Below are 23,999 nucleotides of genomic sequence, written 5' to 3' on the forward strand. Positions count from 1 at the left end.
AACATCCATCTGCTGCTTTGTGCTTTTTTTGGATGTTTTTCTGTTTCGAAAATGAGTCCCATAGAGGGGCATAATCGAACGTCGCCGGCGATTGTGGCGGCGGCTCAACAGCTGGCCAGAGCCGTATTATCGAAAAAGATGGCCGGCCATCTTTTTTTTTGGATAATACGGTTTAGCCCAGCCAAATGCCAGAGTTCGCTGGGTTTGAGATCGCCGGTTTTGTTTTTCAGTGATAATGGAAAAAAATGCCAGCCATCTCAAACCGGGCGAAATCCAAGGCATTTGGTCGTGGGAGGAACCAGCATTTGTAATGCACTGGTCCCCCTCACATGCCAGGGCACCCTAGGGGGCACTTCTAAAAATGTTTAAAAAATACAAAAAAAGCTCCCAGGTGCATAGCTCCCTTACCTTGGGTGCTGAACCCCCCCAAATCCCCCCCAAACCCACTCCCCACACCTCTACTCCATTACCATAGCCCTTATGGGTGAAGGGGGGCACTTACATGTGGGTACAGTGGGTTTTGGGGGGGGTTGGAGGGCTCAACACTTAGCACCACAAGTGTAACAGGTGTGGGGGGGGGATGGACCTGGGTCTGCCTGCCTGAAGTGCACTGCACCCATTAAAAACTGCTCCAGGGACTTGCATACTGCTGTCAGGGACCTGGGTATGACATTTGAGGCTGGCATACAGGCTGGCAAAAAAGTGCTTTATTTTTATTTTTTCATGTGGGAGGGGGTTGGTGACCACTGGGGGACTATGGGGAGGTCATCCCCCATTCCCTCCAGTGGTCATCTGGTCAGTTGGGGCACCGTTTTGAGGCTTGGTTGTGAAAATAAAAGGACCAAGTAAAGCCGGCGAAATACTGCTTAACGCTGCTTTTTTTTTCCATTATCCGCGAAAGCTGGCCATCTGGTAGCCACGCCCATGCCCACCTATGTCCCGCCTTCACTTCACCGGCGACACGTTCCTTTGAACTTTCGCCGGCGAGGCAACGGGAAAGTGGCGATGCTGTCAAAAAAGCAGCTTTCAATTATACCGCTTTTCCGAGATCGCTGGCCATCTCCCGATTTATGTCGGAAGATGGCCAGCGATCACTTTCGAAAATAAGCCCGATAGTAACCTATGGAACTTAGTAAGTCTAAGTGATTTGAAAACGAGCCCCATGGAGTGAGAGTTTCATCATTAGACAAAGTCAATGATAGAGGAAAGATAAACCTGCATTCAAATATAACTCCCGTCTTGCAGCTTTGGTGCTTTCATCAACATTAACATATCCTCTCTTAATACTTTTGAAGCACCCTTTATGACCTAATAGTTCTTCCTGGATTGCATTACAATATTTTTCTCAAGTGTAATATCTGTACCTAATATGTTTATTGAATTATCCATCATGTGCTATGACAAAACAGGTGTTGTTCTATTTATTAAAATATATTATTAATAATTCTTCTTTTAAATGATGAACAGTATGAGAGATTTTAATGAAGAATGCCCACATTCTAAATTTATACACAAGTTCATTAGCAAAACACTAGAAAAAGTGGGATGAAGGCATGGATAACTATTTATATTACTATGTCGTTCAAGGAGGATAGGATTTCACCCTACCTCTGAAACTGTCAACGTACTCTTAGAGAGCCCAAAGGATAGGAGATGAGGGAGGTACAGAGATGAGATGAGCCTGTTAGAAACACAGACAACAGAGACAAAGTAAAATGAAGAAAGAAAAAGGTGAATGTCAAAACACTTATACATACATAGATTAGGGTTAAATATACATCACATGTCAACAATCTCACAACAGTGATGGTGGGAGTTAATAGAGCTTGTTTGCAGTTAGTAGGCCTGGAAGAAAAGAGTTAATGAAACATAAAGAAATAATGAAATTTTGATCTAAGGGTGACCTTTACAAACAATAAGTACCAGATATGAATGCATACAACTTTGCCAATATGTAAAATCTTAGGAGGCAATTCTATAACAGGATGGCCCATTTTGTGAGTAAATTGGAAACACATCCATGCCCCTCCCATACTTTACACATGTGTATGCCCCTTTGCCACTTACATGCTAATAGCACTTATAAGCTCCTTTATAGAATAGTGCATAGCGCACATATGTGTATTAAGAGCCAATTATCTCAGGAATTACAGGAACAAGGCATGCATAACTGCACATGCCCAGTTACAGAATTGTCCTTCTCATGTTCATAGCCCTGATGAAAAGCAAACACAATTCATTTACAAGTTTAACTCAGAAAGAAGGAAAGAAAAACATAAGTATTCCCCTTCTCAACATATTCTTCCTTGTTTGATTATAGTTCAAACATATAGGGCCCTACTAAATCTAAGCAAACTAAAATTACAATAACTACTGCCTTGACCTGAATATAGAACACGGTATTTGAGAGGTTTTTTCTTTGCTTTAATTTTTGTTTTCTTTTTTTGTTGGGGGGGGGGGGGGGGGGGTTGCATTTCTAAAAATCTACCTTGCCTTATATTCACAGCTAAGTGGATGAAAACAATGTGCAGTTTCTCACTCAGCCTGTACACACCTTTCCGGATTATGCTAGTATTCTATAAAAGAAAATAGGCACCTAAGTTCCTTTATAGCATAGGCACACTCCGGCATCTAAACAAAGTTATAAAATTACCCCTTTTAAATGGCTTACAGCACTGTAGGACAATAGAGTTCTAGCAGAAGCTAAAAGGCGTATGACAATACCAGGTCAACAGACATAAATAAAAAGAAGAGACAAGATTTCAACCAAAAGCCTCTGTTCCAAGTGAGAAATTCTACAATGGACATCAAAAATTAGGCACCAAGATATAATGGCATCTGGATGGTTATTTGTGGGGCATGCCTAAGATAGTGGTGGTGTGAGAATGGTAGTAGAGAATCCACAAACGTGGAGAACCCAACGAAATCCCACGGATAGTCACAATACAACAAAGCAGTGGGTAAAAAACCAGGAGTTCCAGAGTGAAGATGAACCAAACTTTATTAATCAGTATATTGACTCGACACAATGTTGTGTTTCGGCCAAAGGGCCTACATCAGGAGTCTACAAATAAAAACAACATATAAACAAAATATAAAAGAATATAACACTAAAAACAAATGATAATACATATATAATCTGAAAACTGTGCAAATATCAAATGAGAAAATAAAGAACAAAACAGCTAGAGCATTCATATGTCATGAAACATGAACATCTTGAAAGTGAATAAAGCGTAAAACATATATAACAAATATAAAATTTAAAATTTAAATGCTATGCAAATGTGATGTGATTTTAAAGTGAAAAGCTAATATAAAGAACAAAACAGCACTTCCTTATGTCTTCAGGCAGTGTCTCACTTTACAGTGGTTTTCCCTTTCTGTTTAGTTACTGTAGTGTGCTTTTTACTATTTTCACAGACCACTACAATACAGACTGTATTTTACAACATTGCTAATTCTGGATCATCATTATCGGTCTCAACTCAAGTATTTAGGTTTGTCCTACTTTTTCTCTGGATTGTTTCATTTTGTGTATGTTCATTTTTTAGAAAATGGAAGTATTTACTCATATCAATGTCATTCAGTTTGACATATATATGTTTTAGGTTTAATTTACTATTATGCTTCATGTTATATGAATGCTCTTGCTGTTTTGTTTATGTTTCATGTTTCATGACATATAAATGCTCTAGCTGTTTTGTTCTTTATTTTCTCATTTGATATCTGCACAGTTTTCAGATTATATATGTATTCTCATTTGTTTTTAGTGTTATATTCTTTTATATTTTGTTTATATATTGTTTTTATTTGTAGACTCCTGATGTAGGCCCTTTGGCCGAAACACAACGTTGTGTCGAGTCAAACACAATGTTGTGTCGATTAATAAAGTTTGGTTCATCTTCACTCTGGAACTCCTGGTTTTTTACCCACTGCTTTGTTGTGGTGTGAGAATGGTGTCATGAGGTTAATTTTGTTTCTTCCTTCTCATACCTTATGGGCAAATGGTAAGGCAAGAGTTGGGTTTTCCCTGCAGACCCTTCTCCCCCTTTTGTTGGCTCTATGGATTTCCATCTTCACTGACTAAGTCTGCCTGCAGAGACTGCTCCAATACCAGCATTAGGAGTGGAGATGAGGGAAAGTTTGCCCATCTCACTCTCAAGCGGTGAAACATCATTAAGTCTGGAGCAGCGGACTAAACCTGATCAGCTACAACACTCTTACTATGCAAAATTATCTCTGGGTGTAGCCCTTACAAAAATTGTTGTAACCATTCTAAGTACAGGAGAAGATAATGCTGTATTGTCGGCATTGGGGAATTGATTGCAGTCTACAAACACTGAGCACATAGCAGGTCGCATTGGAGGAGACAGAATTGAAGAAGCCTGCAATACCTCCAGATTTCCTGAGACTATAAGGCAAGCCCAGATAACACAGGTTGAAATAAGTTAGAACTTATCTAGACTTAACTATTTTTCTTTGGAAAATATAAGGAAAGATCTTGTTCTGCTTGAAAAACCTTATCTGCTCAGAATGTTTCTTTGTCTCAAGAAATCTTTGCTGTTTCTGTCAGAATAACTACTTAGGAACAACAGATGTTTCAAATAGATGATTGAGTAGGTGTACTGGAAACTAAAGTACAACAAATTTCTGAAGAGACAGTGGTTATGATGTAGAATTCTTTAAATATCAGAAGGAAAACAGAATCTTTGGAGAACAGACAGAGAAGGCGAGCTAAGATTTATCAACTTTCCAACATTTCGTCTTTATTCACTGTTGGATATGCTTAAAAATATTTCTTTGAAATATTGAAGATTCTTGAAAATGCATGTCCTCCTGTATCTCAGAAAAGCAAAGTCCCTCGCAGTATATAAATCAGACAAATACAGCAAAAGTGACACCAAAAATGAAGCTAGACGATGTGTAAATCATGCAGACAATTTATTCAAACATCCAAAGACTCGCCACAAATCGTGCTTTGGCCACAACAGCCTACCTCAGGAGTCTTCAAATTGGATGATCTCTAAACACTCAAGCTTTCAATTCTAACACCAGGTACCAATGCACCTTAAAACATGCAATACTGTCTCATACGCAAACGTAATTACTTGCTCGCTCAAGTGTATCACATGCTTATTACTTTCCACTTTTTAATAAAAAGTCTCAAGAACAGACTGATGGGGCACCTCAATCTCAATTTGATACATTAAATGTTATAGAAGTTTTGGATACATCAAATGATTTGATTAATAACCTGCTACATCAATTATTGACTTTGCTCTAGATCCTGAAAGAGACTGGGTATTGAAATTATTTTGTTGGAAGCATCTTGAAAAATATATGATTAGGAGAATTAACTTATTTCCTGATGTGGCAAGATCTACTCAAAAGAGGTGAAAACAATTTCTCCTAATAAGGCCTAAACTATTGCAAATGGGTGCACAAATGCATAATAAAATGGAAGGGGGTTAAGGATGTCTTCTTTAAACCCCAGCAGCTATCTAGTTTTTTAGTTGGGAAAGATCCGCTCCCTCTGCCTTCTGCTCTTTCCACTTCTAGTCGAGAATAACATTGAAGTTATTAGTCTAATATTATAGTTGCAGACTGTTTTCATAGTTATGTTGTTTCTGTTTAATTAGATTACTTGGAATAGTGTTGGTACACCCCACTTAAATTATGGACTGTATAGCTAATGGTGATATTTTGTTTTCTTAATCCTTTTCTTTCCCATTGGTTATTTTCATGATAAGGGCTTACTTGGTTTGTAATATTTTGAAATTTAAATAAAAAAAAATAATAATGGCATCTGGATTTTATAGTAGTCAGCATTTGTTCACCAACATTTTGATGCACTTTCTTATGCCATGTCAATAGCTGACATAAATAAGTGCACCTAAATGAGGAACTTTGGTGCGTAACTTACAGTATTTTGTATGTTATATATGTAAATGCTGGACACACCCACGCCCTGCCCTTGCACCTCCCCCTGAGAACGCCTCCTTGTATTTGCAGCTTCTGCCCTGAACTCCTGCTGACCAGCCCCTGACCAGAAATTCATTGACATTTAGCCAGATAGTGCCACTGAATATCTGGTCAGACCACCTCAGCACTAAGAGGGCAATGCTATAACATAGGTGCTAATATTTATGTGCTCATTATGCACAAACCCTCAAATTCTATAAATGGCAGTCAATATTGTGTGCACAATGTTAGGGGCATGCCCAATTTTTGCATGCAATTTGAGTACTGAGCCAATTAGTGCCAATCATTGGGCACTAAATCAATTATTGGCGCTGTCAACAATTTGAATTTATGTGCTTATCTTGCTAGCTGCTTATTCTATAAAGGTGTGCGTGTAAATTTTTTTATGTGCAACTGAAAAGAGGGCATGGCCATGGGAGGGGCATGGGTGGGTCAGGGGCATTCACTAAAGATGCTCACTGTATTATAGACTACAGGAGATCCGTGCCTAAATAAGCATGAGACTTTTTTGCCAGGTTTCAGTTGGTGTAAATCCTCGCACACAAAATTGGGCACAGATTCCAGCACTAAGTGCTATTCTAGTTGTTCCCAAACCCAGTCCTGGAGGTACCCTAGCCAGTCAGGTTTTCAGAATACCCACAATGAATATTCATGAGAGAGATTTGCATGTACTGCCTCCACTGCAAGCAAATCTCTCTCATGAATATTCATTGTAGATATCCTGTAAACATGACTGGCTGGGGTGCCTCCAGGACCAGGTTTGGGAACCAGTGCACTATTCTATAAACAGCACCCAATTCGGAGTGTTGTTCATATAACAGCGCTCAACGTTAATATTTTCTGTGCCCAAATTTAGGCACCATTTACTGAACCTAGTCCAAAATATTTAGAATAATGGCATTTATACATCTATGTGTGCACATGCCTTTAGAAGTTTCAAAATTCTGCCTAAGCACTATTCTATAAATACCTACTTAACTTACATAGAGCATAATTGCAAGGGCGTACACACATGGGTAATGCTTGGGCAGAGCACGGGCAAGGCTAAGCTTATGTGCATAATATATTGTAAAAATACTGTAAGTTGTGTGAGTATCTACAGCACTTACGCACTAGCACATCAGCTCTTTGGCTGGCCTATGCACTTATATACCTGGTTATGCTAGTATTCTATAAGGGAAAGTTGTAAGCACTTACTTTGCTTTATAGCATAGGCTCCTACTTTGTCCTCTCTGGACACCTAATTGTAGCTATCCTGTTACTGAATTGTCCTTCACATGGGTTGTGCCGAGGTGAAAGGTGGCAGAACAAAGGCAGGGCTGGAAACTATCTGGGCACCACTGATATTTATCAACAGTGCTCAGATTGTTATCCAGGCAAGTGAGCTCAGATATGATGGCACATAAAGACCTGTATTGTCCATCCAGTCTGCCCAACAAGATAAACTCATTATATATGGTATGTGATACTTCATATGTATACCTGGTCTTGATTAGTCCTTAAAAGATATCTACTAAAAATTTAAAGTCACAAGGAGGAAAAAGCCTCAGCAAGCCAGGACTTTTTATGAAACATATGCAATCATAGGCATAAAAAAACCCCTCCTTTGTAACACAACTAGTACTTGATATGGAGGGGCATTTTCGAAAGGGACGTCAAGTTGCGATTTGGACGTCCTTGCAAAATGGAGAAATCCAGGGGTGGGGAAACCCGTATTTTCAAAACAAGATGGACGTCCATCTTTCATTTCGAAAATACCGTCAAGAAAGTCCAAATCCTTAAATTTTGCCGTCTTTAGACGTGGACGTTTCTGATTTTTGGTGATTTTCAAAACCAAAGATGTCCATGTCAGAAATGACCAAATGCAAGCCATTTGGACGTGGGAGGAGCCAGCATTTGTAGTGCACTCGTCCCCCTGACATGCCAGGACATCAACTGGGCACCCTAGGGGGCACTACTGTGGACTTCATAATATGCTCCCAGGAATATAGCTCCCTTACCCTGTGTGCTGAGCCCCCCAAAACCCACTACTCAAAACTGTACACACCACTACCCTTACGGGTGAAGGGGGCACCTATATATGGGTACAGTGGGTTTGGGAGAGCTCGCTGTTTCCTCCACAAATGTAACAGGTGGGGGGTATGGGCCTGGGTCCACCTGTCTGAAGTGCACTGCAGTACCCACTAAAACTGCTCCTGGGACCTGCATGTGCTGTCATGGACCTAAGTATGACATTTGAGGCTGGCATAGAGGCTTGCACGACATATTTTTAAAGATGTTTTTTGAGGGTGGGAGGGGGTTAGTGACCACTGGTGGAGTAATGGGAGGTCATCCCCGATTCTCTCCGGTGGGCATCTGGTCATTTCAGGCACCTTTTTGTGCCTTAGTTGTAATAAAAACTGGTCCAGGTGAAAACTTCCAAGTGTTAGTCATGGAAGTCCTTGTTTTTTTCGATTATGGGTCAAGGACGTCCAAGTGTTAGGCATGCCCAAGTCCCGCCTTCGCTACGCCTCCGACACACCCCCTTGAACTTTGGCCGTCTTTGCGACGGAGTGCAGTTGGGGACATCCTAAATCGGGTTTCGATTATACCAATTTGGACGTCCCTGGGAGAAGGACGTCCATTTTCCAATTTATGTCGAAAGATGGACGTCCTTCTCTTTTGAAAATTTGTCCAATAGTGAACTAGTGTATTGCAATACATGTCAAAGTTTCAATGTCAGATTCTTCATGTTGCATGTATTTCAATAACCAGTCTCTATCATTATATTTTGATCTTCGGTATGCTCTTGTGACTACTTTCTTAGGATAACTTCTGTCATATAATTTATCCTTTAAATCTTTACTCTGTCTATGAAATTCTTCTAAAGTGGAACAGAGCCTCCTATATCGAAGAAAAACTGTGATGCAGGAAGACAGTCTTTAAGAGCAATCGGATGACAGCTGTCATATTGTAATAAAGTATTTTGGTCTGTTCGTTTTTTAAAGACAGTAGTGTGAAACATTTCAGAAGTCTTCAACACCTTTACATCTAAAAATGATATTGCAGTATAATTCCATTGCATGGTAAACTTCAATGCTGGATGACAACTATTCAACCAAATGATAAATTTATCTAGTCCATCTGCTGGACCATCTCACAGGAAAAATATATCATCTACAAATCAAACCCAGAAAGGGATATTTTGAAAAAAGGAAGTACAGTATATAGTAGTCATTTCAAAAAATGCTACGTATTTGACATGTGCATTGCGATACACTAGTTCAGTTCATCAAGTAGTCAAGATTTTCAAACGTCACTGGAGTATAGTTAATACTCTTCCTGGTCTCGCCAATCATAGGTTAAGAATGGCATTCAATAGAGGAAGAAACTTTAAAGAACATCTATGTCCTTCTGATGTACAAGCCAATAAGGGACAGCATATAGTCTCTTTAAGGGGTCATCAAATTTGATCAGCTTGTATGATCTGTTCTATAAATATGGTTGGAACTGAATTTAACAACCCTCTTGATTGCAGAATTTATAAATTACATATTGATCCTTCGTGTCAAACATCTTTTGTAGGTGTGATTCAATGTCCATGTGATAAATTATATGTTGGACAAACATCACGTCCTTTTAAGATAAGGATGATAGAACATAAAAGCACAATTACCATGTTCAAAGATACCACTTTGGCTAATCATTGTAGAGAAATGAATCATGATTTTTTTCTCATTGACATGTATGGTGGAGACAGAAGGAAATGCCTGATACAATTGGGGCAGTGGTGGATATTTAAATTCGCTGGAACCCACAGCATTGATCAGATACAATAACTGGTTCTTTTTATATAAAGAATCTGTACTTTTGGTCCCGCCATCCTGTGCTATGATTGGAAGCTCAGTGGTGGTGTTTATTTAAACTTAGCAGACACCATCTTGGAATACCGAATCCTGGTAAAGCAGCATTGAAAATGTTCCTGATTACTGCAGTAAGTGTTGATTTCTACTGAAATATGTTTTTAAAAATAAGAGATATGCTGGAATGTACATTGTTTGTTTCAAGGTGCCTGCAGCTGAAATGACCCTGCCGTTCCCTGACACAGTCCATCAAAACGCTGGTCATCGGCAGAGGCAGAGGCAGAATTGGAGAATGCTGCTATGCTAATGGGTAATTGGACTTGTGCTTTCAATATAAAAATATAAAAAAGTTTTTAAAGTACTAGTTGTATCACAAAGGAGTTTTTTTTTATGCCTATGACTGCATTGAAGCCTTGAAGTGACTATCCAGCTTATTTTCGAAGGAGATCGCCGGCCATCTTCTGACACAAATCGGGAGATGGCCGGCGATCTCCTGAACCCGGCCAAATCGGTATAATCGAAAACCGATTTTGGCCGGTGCCAACTGCTTTCTGTCGCAGAGCCAGCCAAACTTCAAGGGGGCGTGTCGGTAGGGTAGCAAAGGCAGGATGGGGCGTGGTACAAGATGGCTGGCTTCACCCAATAATGGAAAAAAGAAAGCCGGCCTTGACGGCCTTCCCTTTTTTTTCAGGACCAAGCTTCAAAAAGGTGCCCCAACTGACCACCGGAGGGAATCGGGGATGACCTCCCCTTACTCCCCCAGTTGTCACCACCAAAAAAAAAAAAGACAAATATTTTTTTGCCAGCTTCTAGGCCAGCCTCAAATGTCATACCCAGCTTCCTGACAGCAGTATGCAGGTACATAGAGCCGTTTTTTGTGGGTGCAGTGCACTTCAGGCAGGTGGACCCAGGCCCATCACCCCCTACCTGTTACACTTGTGGTGGTAAATGGGAGCCCTCCAACCCCCCCCCAAAAAACCCACTGTACCCACATGTAGGTGCCCCCCTTCACCCATAAGGGCTATGGTAGTGGTGTAGAGTTGTGGGTAGTGGGTTTGGGGGTGGTTTGGGGAGGGGGCTCAGCACACAAGGTAAGGGAGGTATGCACCTGGGAGCAATTTTTGAAGTCCACTGCAGTGCCCCCCTAGGGTGCCCGGTTGGTGTCCTGGCATGTCATGGGGACCAGTGCACTACAAATGCTGGCCCCTCCCACGACCAAATGCCTTGGATTTTGCCAGGTTTAAGATGGCCGGCATCGGTTTCCATTATCGGCGAAAACCAATGCTGGCCATCTGAAACCCGGCCATCTCTGACATTTGGCCGGCTCGAACCGTATTATCGAAACGAAAGAAGGCCGGCCATCTTTTTCAATAATACGATTTGGGACTGCTGTTCGATTATGCCCCTCCAGGTTTCATAAAAAGTCCTGGCTTGCAGAGGCTTTTTCCTCCTTGTGACTTTAAATTTTCAGTAGATATCTTTTAAGTCACTGAATATATGTGAGGATTATTATTACGATTTCTAGTTAGTAGGACCTCACTTCCTTCTATTCTCTTGATTTCTCCTTGCCATTTTCAGGGCATAGAATGTAGAAGTCTGCCCAGCACTGACCTTATTCTCCAACTTCTGAAGCTGAAGTTGAATCTGTACAGCCATGATCAGAGCACAGATAACTTCCGGGGCTCATACCTGGGTATGTGCTGGGGATGAATATCTGGGCCCTTGAAACATCCAGTGACCAGTACTTTGTAAAACGCTGACTGCCGGGGGTTGAGTAGCAGGCAGATAGCTTTCTTACACTATTTCAGTTTAGGTCTATAAAAAATGTATTCCTATATTAAACCACATTGCTATAGGTATTGCTGCTAAATATTGCGGCTACACATGTGGCTGGTGGAAGTAACTTACTTCTATGTATATTCAGTTCCACAGCTTCTCTGTATAGCAGTGCTAAATATATTTATTTTTCTTTGTAACTTTTGATTATTTTTCAAGAGCAATATCATATAAGAATATCAATTAAGCATCATATAGTCAGCATTTTTTTAAATAGGCTTAATGTTGCCCCTGAAAATTGAGCCAAATATATTAAAAATAATGAAGTGCCCTTATTACTGAAATAATTTTTTTATTATTGAAATTTACAATATGAACCAAGCATCCACTCATACAGAAAAAGAATACATTTTCAAATGTCCAAACCTTGATTTTCAAAAAGCAAAATTTGGACATCCAGCATTGCAGTTCATCCAAATAGCAAGGGAGCCTGTTGTGGGCATGTTTGGGGTGGGACAAGAGACGACCCAAATTTAAGACATTCACCAGTGACAATTGGATGGGAAGAAATGTACAAGTCAAAAATGAAGGGTATCCTAAGTTAGAACTGTTTCAATCACATCCAGGGTATAAAAAACATGCCCTGATTGAGTAGTTGACCACTGGGATTAAGGCATGACCCCTCATGAATCCCCCAGTGCTTACCATCTGCCTCCCTCACCCCTGAAAGTGACACTGGAAAGGGAAACAAGGCTCCCTGACAACATCAGGTATTTGGGGCATTCTGAATACAGCAGCAAGCAGGTCTAAAGGGTTGCCTAGTGGTCAGTACAGGGGACGCAGGTTCAAATCCCACTTCAACTCTTTTTTTTTTAAACCTTTTGTAACATCAGGAGAAATTCAACATATTAACTGCACGAATTTGTCCCTGCTGTTCCCCGGTGCCTGTGTTTGTATTTCCTGGCCTGCAGTTTTTCTGGTTCAGTGTGTTCCAACCGATGACAGCAGGCTGTCTGCAGATTGTTTCAGCATTTTGTTCCAGTATTTATTTATTTTTTAAGCAGCCCTAGAAAGCCTAGTTTGCCATTTTGCTGAAATTTTGTTTCCTACAAATGCTTGGCACTAGAACCTTCCAGAGGTTTGGGGAAGTCGCTGGAACAGGAGAAAAGTGAAGGAAGGGTTTGATTTTGGGAGGATGTTGTTGGTGGCAGCAGTGAACTCCCCCCAAAGGAATTTAAGCTCTTGTTTTGCCCGCCAAATCTTTGGTCATCTCCCGCCTCTGATCATGCATCTCACAGGGAGAGTCCATATTTTTCCTGCCATGTCTCATTGTGTTCTGAGTTAGAGGAATCAGCGTGTCTATACCCCCACAGGAAAGCATAACAGGCACTTGTTTTGACAAGGATTCAGAATTTCTGGGACCAAAATCAGAACTGGAAAAGTTGCTGCCTGGCACTGTGTGGTTGTATAGGGAATCACTGTACCCCAGTAAAATTCAGATGGAGAAAGAGAGATAATTTGGGCCAATGGATACCATCCAGGCTAAAACCCTGTATCATCTAAAAGGGACTGGTTACATCTTGGGCAGAGGGGGACATCATTATTATTTAACAACATATCCTGGGCCAGTTACAGAGTATTATAGTCTGATTGCAGGAAAGTGTTGTTAAGCTTCAGCGCATAGTTAGACTCTGGAACTCATTGCCGGAGAAGGTAGTGACTGCAGGTGGTCTTGCTGAGTTTAAAGGGGGTCTGGATAGATTCCTGAAGGAAAAGTCCATTGATCGTTATTAAATTTGGGGGTTTTGCCAGGTTCTTGGGGCCTGGATTGGCCGCTGTCGGAGACGGAGTGCTGGGCTTGATGGACCTTGGGTCTTTTCCCAGCATGGCGGTGCTTATGTGCTTATGTGCCTGTGGTAGTTTTCCATCAAGGTGCCTATAATAACTTTGTTATCTGGGAATAATAAACTAACATCACTAAATGTATTTTTCTGTATTGGAGAGAAAAAGTAGAGAAACTGATATAAATTAGTTGTCCACTTGTAATTTTTTGATGGTTATGTATTTACTTCATCAATTGGAGCTAAAGTAAGGTTTTGTTTTGGTTCAAGTTGACAACTGGTGTGGACAAAGTTATTCACGACATCTAAGGTCTGGTATTATGCTTGCTTCAGCCTGCCAGGATATTCCTGAGCCTTGCTCTGGTCCCAAACCAACCAATAATATTATGTTCCCCTCTTGTCCACCTATCACAGGCATTGTCTAGGCACTCACCTAGACCACTTAAAGCAAGGGTTACACTTTAAACTGTGAGCCCTCCAGATATACTTACTGTACCTAAATATTAAAGACACTAGCAAACCTGAGAGCTGTTGAGGTGGTACACATTCGGGTACAATAGGCATTTCTCTGGCTCTGGAGGGATCACCATTTTAAATAATAGAGTTGTAGTGAAATATGAGCCTGGGTGCCTTTGATTAAAGTCCATTGCACTGACCACTAGGCTGCCCCTCGTTTTTGTCCCTGGTTTTCTGGCATTCATAATTTGGACATTTTATTTTGGCAAATGGCAGTTCATTTTGAATGCTCTCATATATTTTTGAACAACAAAATTCTGACATTTTTCCTGTTCAAAGATGGCTGTGATTTAGATGAGCTATTTTGGATGCTATGAATGGGACATCCCAATTCTGACTTGGACGTTCTTTTGAAAATGCCCCTCTATGTGTGGTTTTAACCAGAAAAATTACTCAATAATAAAGTAATATCAAGCCTCTGCTAATTCTTTTTCCTGAGGTAATTTTCAAAATGACATCCTAATTGGGTCACTAAAATGCACTCAACAGATCCCAAAGAGTAAATCCATTCCTTCTTGATCACTAGTAAATATTTATTTTGGGAATTTGTCCAACCCCCTTTTAAACCAGCTGTGAAGATGTATTTACTATATATTCTCTGGCAACTAATTCTACAACTTAAATGTGCATTGAATAAAAACAACATTTCCTCCATTTTGTTTTTAAATCAGCTACTTATTGGATTCATGCAGTCCTAGTCCCAATACCCAGTGTACCTGAATGTAACTCACCTCGAGCTACTACTGAAAAAGGTGTGACCAACATCCAAATAAATAAATACTATATGAAAATGCAAATAACTGTTTCCTATTTAGTTGTTCCACCCCACTCATGATTTTATAAACCTCTATCAATTATTTATTTATTTATTTTGACATTTTAAACCCCACATTATCCCAAACATACTCGATTTCAATGTGGTTTACAATGAATAAAACAGGCAAAGTTTATAATACCATAAATAAAATATCAAGTAAAAGCAGAGAAGCATAAATAAGGTACAAATAAGAACTAAATAATATACCATTTATGGCCAGTTACAATCTAACACACTCCACCAATATGTAGAAACCTCTCAAAGAGGAAAGATTTCTGTCCTTTGCGAAATACCAAGCTATAGGAGATGTAGTGTGTGCCATCATGCCATGGAAGTTTCATCATTTGTACACCCACAGTCTGGTAAAACTGGTATTAAAGGACAGATCACATCACAAGTCATTTACATTATACATTGCCTGTGTCACCTCTTTTATGTGGGCAACACAAAAAGACCAGTGAAAACCTGCGTAATTGAACACAGAAGTTGTATCTATCGAGATATCAAAGGTGCACCTTTTGTGGAACACTAGAACATCACTAACCATACAATAGATGACCTGAAGTTTTTTGTCTTTAAAGTCCTCACAAACTCATGGAGAGGAGATGGTATAGACAAATGTCTCCTCAAGGAGGATCAAAAGGACCATCTTCTTTATGCCAACCATCTTACCGTTTGGACGACTAAATTCAGAGATGGATTTTAGACCTTTTTGTCAGTACAACTGGAAAAAAAGCTTAGTGACACAGACCTAGGTTTACTGAACCAGTTATGTTTCAACAGGTTTGTCAGTGTGAAAAGAGGAGAGGAAGGGACGTTTTAACTATTTTTAAGGACAAACTGGTGTTTTGGCAAGTTATAATTTTTCAGGAACTTCAGCTCCGATGCTGTCCGGTAAATATTTATACTTTGCCTAATTTATATCCCACTGAGAATAAATCTCCTTATATGGAAGGATGATCCCTAGCAGTAGTAACAAGAGAATACTGCTAGAGATCATCAGTGCCATTTTAGATCCCAGCATAGACTATGTGGCAGTGCATGGAGATCAGGGGTGGAGGCAGGCAGGGCTCTGAGGGGAGCAGGGTTTTCTGCCAGGGGACGGGTTTTCTATCAGGGAGCAGGGCATTACATTAGGGGGTGCAGTTGTGTCTGGGGATGATATGTGTGGAGGGTGATCAGATCAGAGAGAAGGATCAGGATTGGGTTCTAAACTGGAGTGAGGTATGGGAGAGAAATTGTAACTCGAGGGGTTCAACAGAGCGGGGTGGATCATGTCAGAGAGGAGGGGAATATATTCAGGGGATGGGGTGCACCACAATGGCTTGACCAGATGTACTTTTGAAGTTATGGATGCACTGTCTCCACTATTACAAGAGGATACTATGAGCATTTTTGATCCATTTAGATAGATAACAGAGACCTTTTCTGACATACAGTAAATAAAGTAGATTTGGTAAAGGAATTTTAGTCTATGAATACCACTACCAATGTCCTTGATAGGTGCTCTGAAGGTCACCTTAAGATAGCTTATGTGGTCATAGCCACTATTTATCATGATCTGATTGCTGCATCATTGTCTGAAGGATTAACGCCAATAGCATTGAATCAAAAAAGTATTAGACTTAAAGAAACTTTCCCTAGACCCTGGGACACTTAGGCATAATCCCCCTCCCCCACCAGTTTGTTTGTTTTTTTGTTTGAGGGTGGGGTCTTTACATGGCTGAGCCGCCAGAATTAAGGGATGTGGTTCTAATTATATTTATTGCTTACCCAGTGACTGTGGGGCAAATGAGCTGATCGGTGTCTGTTTTTGATCAGACTCATCATATCTCAGTAGCAGTCTGAGAGAGGAAAAGAAACTTTTATGCGTAAGATCTCATGGAGGCATCTGAGCAGGAGCAATTTGTTTACTCCATCATCCTTCACAGTATTGGTTCAAGGGACAAAGGGAGTAGATACACTGGATTTATAATTGGAAGTTGTTGGGCGAAGAGTTTGTGTCGCAGCTTCTGGTGATGGAGGGTGTTCAAATGGTCATGTCCAGTAATATGTTGAGTTTAAATAAAAGAAGATGAGCACTATGAAGCCTCTGGAGTTTAAGTGCATCACTGTCATGCGTTTGGGGGATTTTTGGGTGGGGTTTGGCACGACCGTCCACTTATACCTCATACGATCACTATACAACTTTGTATTTGTTATCCACCGACTGGGCAAATGCCTCTGATGGTACTATGTAAGCCACATTGAGCCTGCAAATAGGTGGGAAAATGTGGGGTACAAATTGTTGTTAATCAATGCCTTCTGGGGGTACAATGGTGTAAATAAACAAAATGCAACAAATAAATAAATAAATAACTGAAAAACCTGCCAGATTATTCGCTATTTGCTAAGACATTTTGGCCATCTACATCATAATTAAGATGAAATTGTCCAATCAGAATGTTCCCTTGAGGGATGTGGATAGTGGGGTGGGAAGTTTGGAAATGTTTTGGAACTGGGAGGTGACAGACATCTGAATATATTGACTGTTCCACTGATGCTTTATTAAAGCTGTGGTTGGCGTTTCCTTGCAACATGAAATTTGTGTTTGAATTATTGAGGATGAGAATGATTTGTTATAGTACTAGTGAACGTGCCAATATTAGTAATTATTGTTCCATTTCCAACCCGTCTTTCCTGGGAAAATTGGTTGGTAAGGTGGTAAGAAGACAACTACATGATTATTGTAAACTCATTCAATTTAGATCCCAATCAACATAGCTTTCAGCTGGAACACAGCTGAAGGAGAGGGCAGTTTTTGATGTCTTTTTTCTGCCTGGAGCACTGGCATCTGATAATTTTGGCCATATTACTAAGGAGATTGGTAATGATAAGAATTCAAGCTATGGAGTTTCTTTAATTTCTATCTATCTCAGGGATCAGAGCTATTCCCTTTATTATTCAGTATATATATATTGACATTATGGAACTTATTGAAAAGAAAGCAAATAGCATGTTAGGTATTATTAGGAAAGGAATGGAAAACAAAAGTAAGGACATTATAATGACTTTGTAACGGTCCATGGTGTGACTGCACCTCAAATATTGTGTTCAATTCTGGTTGCCGCATTTCAAAAAAGATATAGTGGAATTAGAAAAGGTACAGAGAAGGGCGATGAAAATGATAGAGGGGATAGGACAACTTCCCTATGAGGAAAGGCTGAAGCATCTAGGGCTCTTTAGCTCAGAGAAAAGACGGCGGAGAGGAGATATGATAAAGGTCTATAAAATAATGATACTAGGACTAGGGGGCATGCGATGGAGCTACAAAAGGGTAAATTTAATATGAATTGGAGAAAATATTTCTTCACTCAACATGTAAATAAGCTCTGGAATTCGTTGCCAGAGAATGTGGTAAAGGCAGTGACCTTAGTGGGGTTTTAAAAAGGTATGGATGGCTTCCTAAAGGAAAAGTCCATAGACCATTATTAAATGGATGTGGGGAAAATCCACTTCTTATTTCTGGGATAAGCAGCATAAAATGTACTGAACTTTTTTGGGAGCTTGCCAGGTATGTGTGACCTAGATTGGCCACTGTTGGAAGCAGGATGCTGGGCTTGATGGACCTTTGGTCTGTCCCAGTGTGGCAATACTTATGTATTTATGTAATTATGAGTGAAAATTTCATTATGTGCGTCCTCTGTACATTGTTCATTGTTGAGGGGTTGGAGAGCATTTCTTGTTAGATGATGGCCAATAAGTTAGTTGAACAGGGATGTCTGAAGCACTATTGTGTCAAATATTCTGCTTTTTTTTAAAGACACTTGTGTGGTCAATGCCAACACTGACCACATCAAGTGCTTTTGAATATCAGCCTCTATATTATTTTGTGTGAATAGTATTGGTAAAGTATAACATGATTGATTTTATTGGTTTCTTTATCAATCTGGATTCTCTATTATTCTGTACATTATTTGCTAAGGAAGAAAAGTGCATTTTTACATTTTAAAGAGATATTGCTCAATTTCTTCCCCAGTTTATCTGTCTTTACCCCATGTTTTCAAACCATAAAGCATTCTCTCTGTACACAGTTTTTTTGCCACTTTAACTTCGAATGCAACTTTCATTCAACAGCACTAAAACCACAGTGCAGGAGCAGGGTGAAAAATATGAGTATATGCTTACCGGTTTTGTCCATGGAATGTGGTTCAGACTGTTTCTTGCCAATATCAGCAAATGATCTTACTATTGGAATCCTATTGCTCAGTTTTTTCTGGTTTTGGTGGTGGTGGTGTTTGAGTAAAGCTTCATGTACTCTGTGACGAACATCTTCGCTGAGCTGCCCAGAGGCCACTTGCTGATCTAAAATCATATCTATTCAAAAACAAATAAGTAAATAGTACATTATTTGTACGATTACAAATGCATATTGTCTTTTGGTTATAACAAACAACATCTGTTTCTTTTTAGGCCTCAAGCAATCTAGTTGCCAATGATTTAGAAATAATAAATAAACAGAATTTGCTGTGGAAATAACTCTATTAGGGGAACCTGCAGAAATAGGTATTAATGCTCTTTTCTGGAACCACAATCATTACTAGTGCAGGCTTTACCATGAAAAGCATGCTTAGAAAATCTGGTCTTAGCACAAATCCACGTCACCCTAGCTTCTTGGAAACCATATACATCAGTGAGTTGGCCCATGCCCTCGAGAAGATACTCTAAGATTCGATTCCAGTGAACTCCATTCTAACTAATTTGCTGACACACCCAAATGTTTCATAAAGTGTCATTTCCTTCCAATGTCATTTCATTGGACAAATTCCTAGATAAAATAAACTTGTCTTCCAACAAATCATCAATGAACAGCGCAGGTTATATTAACAAGACCACAGCTTCTAGGAATATATCCATCTGTTTCATTGCCTAAACCTTGCAGAAAAAGAACATACCTTACAATTGTATTGCAATAAATTTAGATCTGATTAATAAAAAAAATGTGTAAGAGTGTCCCCTGTAACTCACCTTTTGTAGGCCTGAGGGCTGGATAGGCCATGAACTATCTTTTGTTAACAATACCAGCGTGGATTCTGTGTGACATCCTGGAAGCACTGTGCTAGCTGACATCCAAGGACACACCTGCTTTTGCCCTCCAGTCTATCTCGTGTGAAGCTGTACCATTCCTGATAAGGTGACCATCTGGAAGCCCAATGGCACCTCATTATTTTGGATTGTATATCACCTGCTGGACAGATGGATACAGTTCCAGATTGGTCCCAGATCGTCACCTGTGGACTATTGGGGCAGTGCCAACTTTGGGCTTGGAGAGAATTCTTGTTTGGGAGAAAAGAAGAGAGGAAGATCTGTTGGCATGAGCATCTCTCTGAGGAAAGAGACTGAATTGTAACACCTACGAACTGTATCGTTCTGTGCTAAGTTCAGCACAAAGAAGGATTCATGAGCTGATCATTTAAGGCTTCTGCCAGACTGAGAATCTAACTGTCTTAGCAGGACAAGGACTCTTTGGACTAAAATCTGATACCTACGTGGGTTTGCTAGAATCAGCTAGATCCCTGTCATCACTCATCTGACACTGGAGCTGCAGACTTCTAAGGGTGAAAGGGGTTATCCTCTATAGTTCAGGTTTAGCCAGTTACTTGTCTTTTGCTCACTAAGGATTGGTTATTTCTCAGGCCTAATGTAGCTGCTAACCTGTAATCTTCTCAGGAACCACACACACACATAGATAGATAGATAGATAGATAGATAGATAGATAGATAGATAGATAGATAGATAGATAGATAGATAGATAGATAGATAGATAGATAGATAGATAGATACATACATACATACATACATACATACATACATACATATATTGGTATTTTGGGTAATCCTCAGTATATTTGTGTAACTTGCATGTCACATTAGATGTGGTCATACTTCTTGCAAATGATTCCGGAGAAATTACTATCTGAGTGATTTTCTGCCATTGTAAGTGTACCTTTAGTTGTTAAGATATTTAGTTCCTTTTGATATAGGAAATTCCCCCCCAAATCACTTTAGGCGATTCCCTCTTATATACCAAACAACTGGTGTGAATCAGTGATATGCATATAACTTACAGAATTCTATAAGTTATACACATGAATGTGAGTCCCACCCATGTTCTGCCCAGACTCCACATTCAGTATATGGATGTGTCATGAATTCAAGATAGGTGAGCCCTTAGATCACAGCCGGAGATGTGGCAGACAAGTCCCCTGGGCTGGCACAGAGCAGGAGTCAGAACAAGATCCAAGACAAGACTAAGCAGGGCAAGACAAGGCTGAGCTGGGCAAGGTTAAACAAAGCAGGGCAGAAAAAACAAGGTATCAAAGACAAGACAAGGATCAGATCCAAACAAGGCAAGGAAATCAAGGCAAGGGGGTTAAAACTGGAACCCAGGCAGAACAATGCAAGGAAGAACAAGGCAAGAAACAGAACTAGGTTAAAACTAGGTCCAGAAAAGGCAAGACAAAAGACAAGGCAAGGACTGGATACCGACAGTACTGGACAAGACAAGGCAAGGCTAGGCACCATTAGACAAAGCAGACAGGCAGGACAGAAGATGGATCCAGATGAGGCAAGGAGAGCAAGACAACAGGGCTAGAACTGGAACCCAGGCAGAACAAAGCAAGACACGGAACTAGGTTAAAATTGGGTCCCAAAAAAAGCAAGACAAGGGCAAGGTAAGGACTAGACTGGACAAGACAAGGCAAGGCTAGAGTAACAAACAGAGGCAAGGCTAGAGGCAACAGGAATAAACATAAGCAAGGCTAGAGGACAAAGCAGAAAGAATCTGAGGCAAGGCTGAGGACAAACCAGGAACAGAGCTTGGCTGTAGCAGACACCAGGAACAGGGCTTGGCTGTACTACTACTACTACTACTACTTATCATTTGTATAGTGCTACAAGGCATACGTAGCGCTGTACACCATACACAAAAGACAGTCCCTGCCCAAAGAGCTTACAATCTAAATAAGACAGGTAAGCGGATAGAACAATTAAGGGTAAGGGAATAAAGAGGTGAGGAAAAAGGACAGGGTAAGTGAGTTAGGAGTCAAAAGCAGTGGTAAAGAGGTGGGATTTGAGTTTGGACTTGAAAACAGCTAAAGACGGGGCTAGACGTACAGACTCGGGAAGTCTATTCCAGACGTGATGTGCAGCGAGACAAAAGGAATGGAGTCTTGAATTAGCAGTAGAGGAGAAAGGGATGGGTAAGAGAGATTTATCTACAGAACGGAGTACTCGAGGGGGAACGTAGGGGGAGACAAGAGTGGAGAGGTACTGGGGAATGGCAGAGTGAATGCACTTATAGGTCAATAGGAGAAGTTTGAATAGAATACGGAAACAGATAGGGAGCCAGTGAAGTGACTTAAGGAGAGGGCTAATACGGGCATAGCGACTTTTGCGGAAAATGAGTCATGCAGCAGAGGTTTGGATTGATTGAAGAGGAGAGAGATGGCTAAGATGGAGGCCGGTGAGTAGTAGGTTACAATAATCAAGACGAGAGGTGATAAGAGTGTGGATAAGGGTTCTGGTAGAGTGCTCAGAGATGAAGGGATGGATTTTGCCAATGTTGTAGAGAAAGAAACGACATGTTTTAGCAATCTGTTGAATGTGAGCAGAGAAGGAGAGAGAGAGAGGAGTCAAAGATGACCCCAAGGTTACGAGCAGATGAGACAGGGAGAATGAGAGTGCCATCCACTGAAATAGAGAAAGGGGGAGAGGGGAGGTAGGTTTAGGGGGAAAGATGAGAAGCTCGGTTTTGGCTATGTTGAGCTTCAGGTGACGCTGAGACATCCAGGCAGCAATATCAGACTCCTACCCCTCCAAATTTCCACTCAGTCTCCCTTACATATTTTTCTGCTCTGCCCACCCCCAACACTCTTCCATTCAATCACCAAGTCTCATGTAGCTTCTTCTCCACTCCCCCAAAGTCCCATCTATCATTCCCAGCATCTCCCTCCTTTCACCTCTCTAGCCAAGCATCTGCTTGATCCTTCTACCCTCCCCACAATCATAGCCCAACATCTCCCAGTTCCTTTTACTCCACTTCCTAGCATCTTCCTGTCCTTTTTCTCTTCCCTCCTGCCCCCTCCTCCATGGTCCAGCATGTTTCCCTCTCTCTTCCTTCCATTCTTTTATGCTCCTGGATACAACATCTCACTCTTTTTCTCCTCCTCCTCTCCTCCACTCCCATACCCATCATCTCTCCCTCTCTTGCATCCCCTTGCAGTGTACCAAAATTGCTGCCACTGCTGGTGACTCTTTGAAGAAAGATACTTGTTAAGGGAGGTAGGGAGAAACCTAGCTTGAGACTTTTGGGGGTCTGGGGAGGTCTTGAGCGTGGAGGGTGGGTTGCTCTGCTAGCTTGGGAGCAGCTTTGTGTCTCAATGCTCTCAGACTACTAGAATAGCATTGTTTATGAAGTGGCTCACACTGTTATTCTTTTACCACAGGATTTAGCAACCTGTAGGACTTAAGATACCACAGGTTGCAGAATCCTGTAATATATCAAGGTACACTAAAGGATCACCTTTTACTGCACCTTAATAACTTTCTCCTTTAGAGAGATTTAACAGAAAAAGAAGCTTCAGCTGAAATAATTAGAATCATTTAATACCCTGGGAGTAGAAGTTCAGACTACTTATTAAAAAAAAAATATATATATATATGTATATATATATATATATATATATATATATATATATATATATATATATATATATATATATATATATAATCCGCTCTATCCTCTGGTTCTAGACTGCACAGTGACATGAAACATTTCACATGTGGTGCTGAAAACAGGCATTAGTAACCTACATGCACTGGCAAAAAAAAAAAACACGCATTCATCAAGAATTGAAGAAACTTCAGCTGTCACAGATTCAAACTGTGCCAACCAACAAATCCTTTTTTAGTTAATGTATGGCACAGAGCAATGGCACAATGAATTACTGTTTTTCATTTACTACACAAACCTGCTTGATAATTTTTTTTATACAAAAACCATTAAGCACAATTTTAATATGGAAATAGGATCCAATGAGCTCCTTATCATCAATTTCAGAGGTTGAAAATACACAGCAGACTAGTATGTATCAGCTCAACAGTTTCTACTCCGGAAGCCTCTCTCTTGTCGGGTGATAAAACCTCACCCCCCTCAACCTACTATGTCAGTAGAATAGCTA

The 23,999-nt window shown here is 40.4% G+C and overlaps 1 protein-coding gene and 1 long non-coding RNA gene across 2 annotated transcripts in view; one reads left to right on the forward strand and one right to left on the reverse strand.

Annotated features, from left to right (window-relative positions):
- Positions 1 to 19,133, reverse strand: part of SLC4A10 (solute carrier family 4 member 10) — a 185,401-nt gene extending 166,268 nt beyond the window's left edge. Inside the window, exon 1 of the mRNA XM_030209786.1 lies at positions 18,945 to 19,133. Within this exon, the coding sequence (XP_030065646.1) occupies positions 18,945 to 19,131 (187 nt within the window). The 5' untranslated portion in view covers positions 19,132 to 19,133. The remainder of the gene's footprint in view (positions 1 to 18,944) is intronic.
- On the forward strand, positions 5,675 to 21,312 carry LOC115474345. The gene is made up of 3 exons (XR_003942837.1): positions 5,675 to 5,686; positions 12,438 to 12,446; positions 21,233 to 21,312. It is a non-coding gene; the product is annotated as an uncharacterized LOC115474345 (long non-coding RNA).
- The last annotated feature ends 2,687 nt before the right edge of the window (positions 21,313 to 23,999 follow it).

Source organism: Microcaecilia unicolor, chromosome 7 (genome assembly GCF_901765095.1).
Source record: "Microcaecilia unicolor chromosome 7, aMicUni1.1, whole genome shotgun sequence".
Taxonomy (NCBI): Eukaryota; Metazoa; Chordata; class Amphibia; order Gymnophiona; family Siphonopidae; genus Microcaecilia; species Microcaecilia unicolor.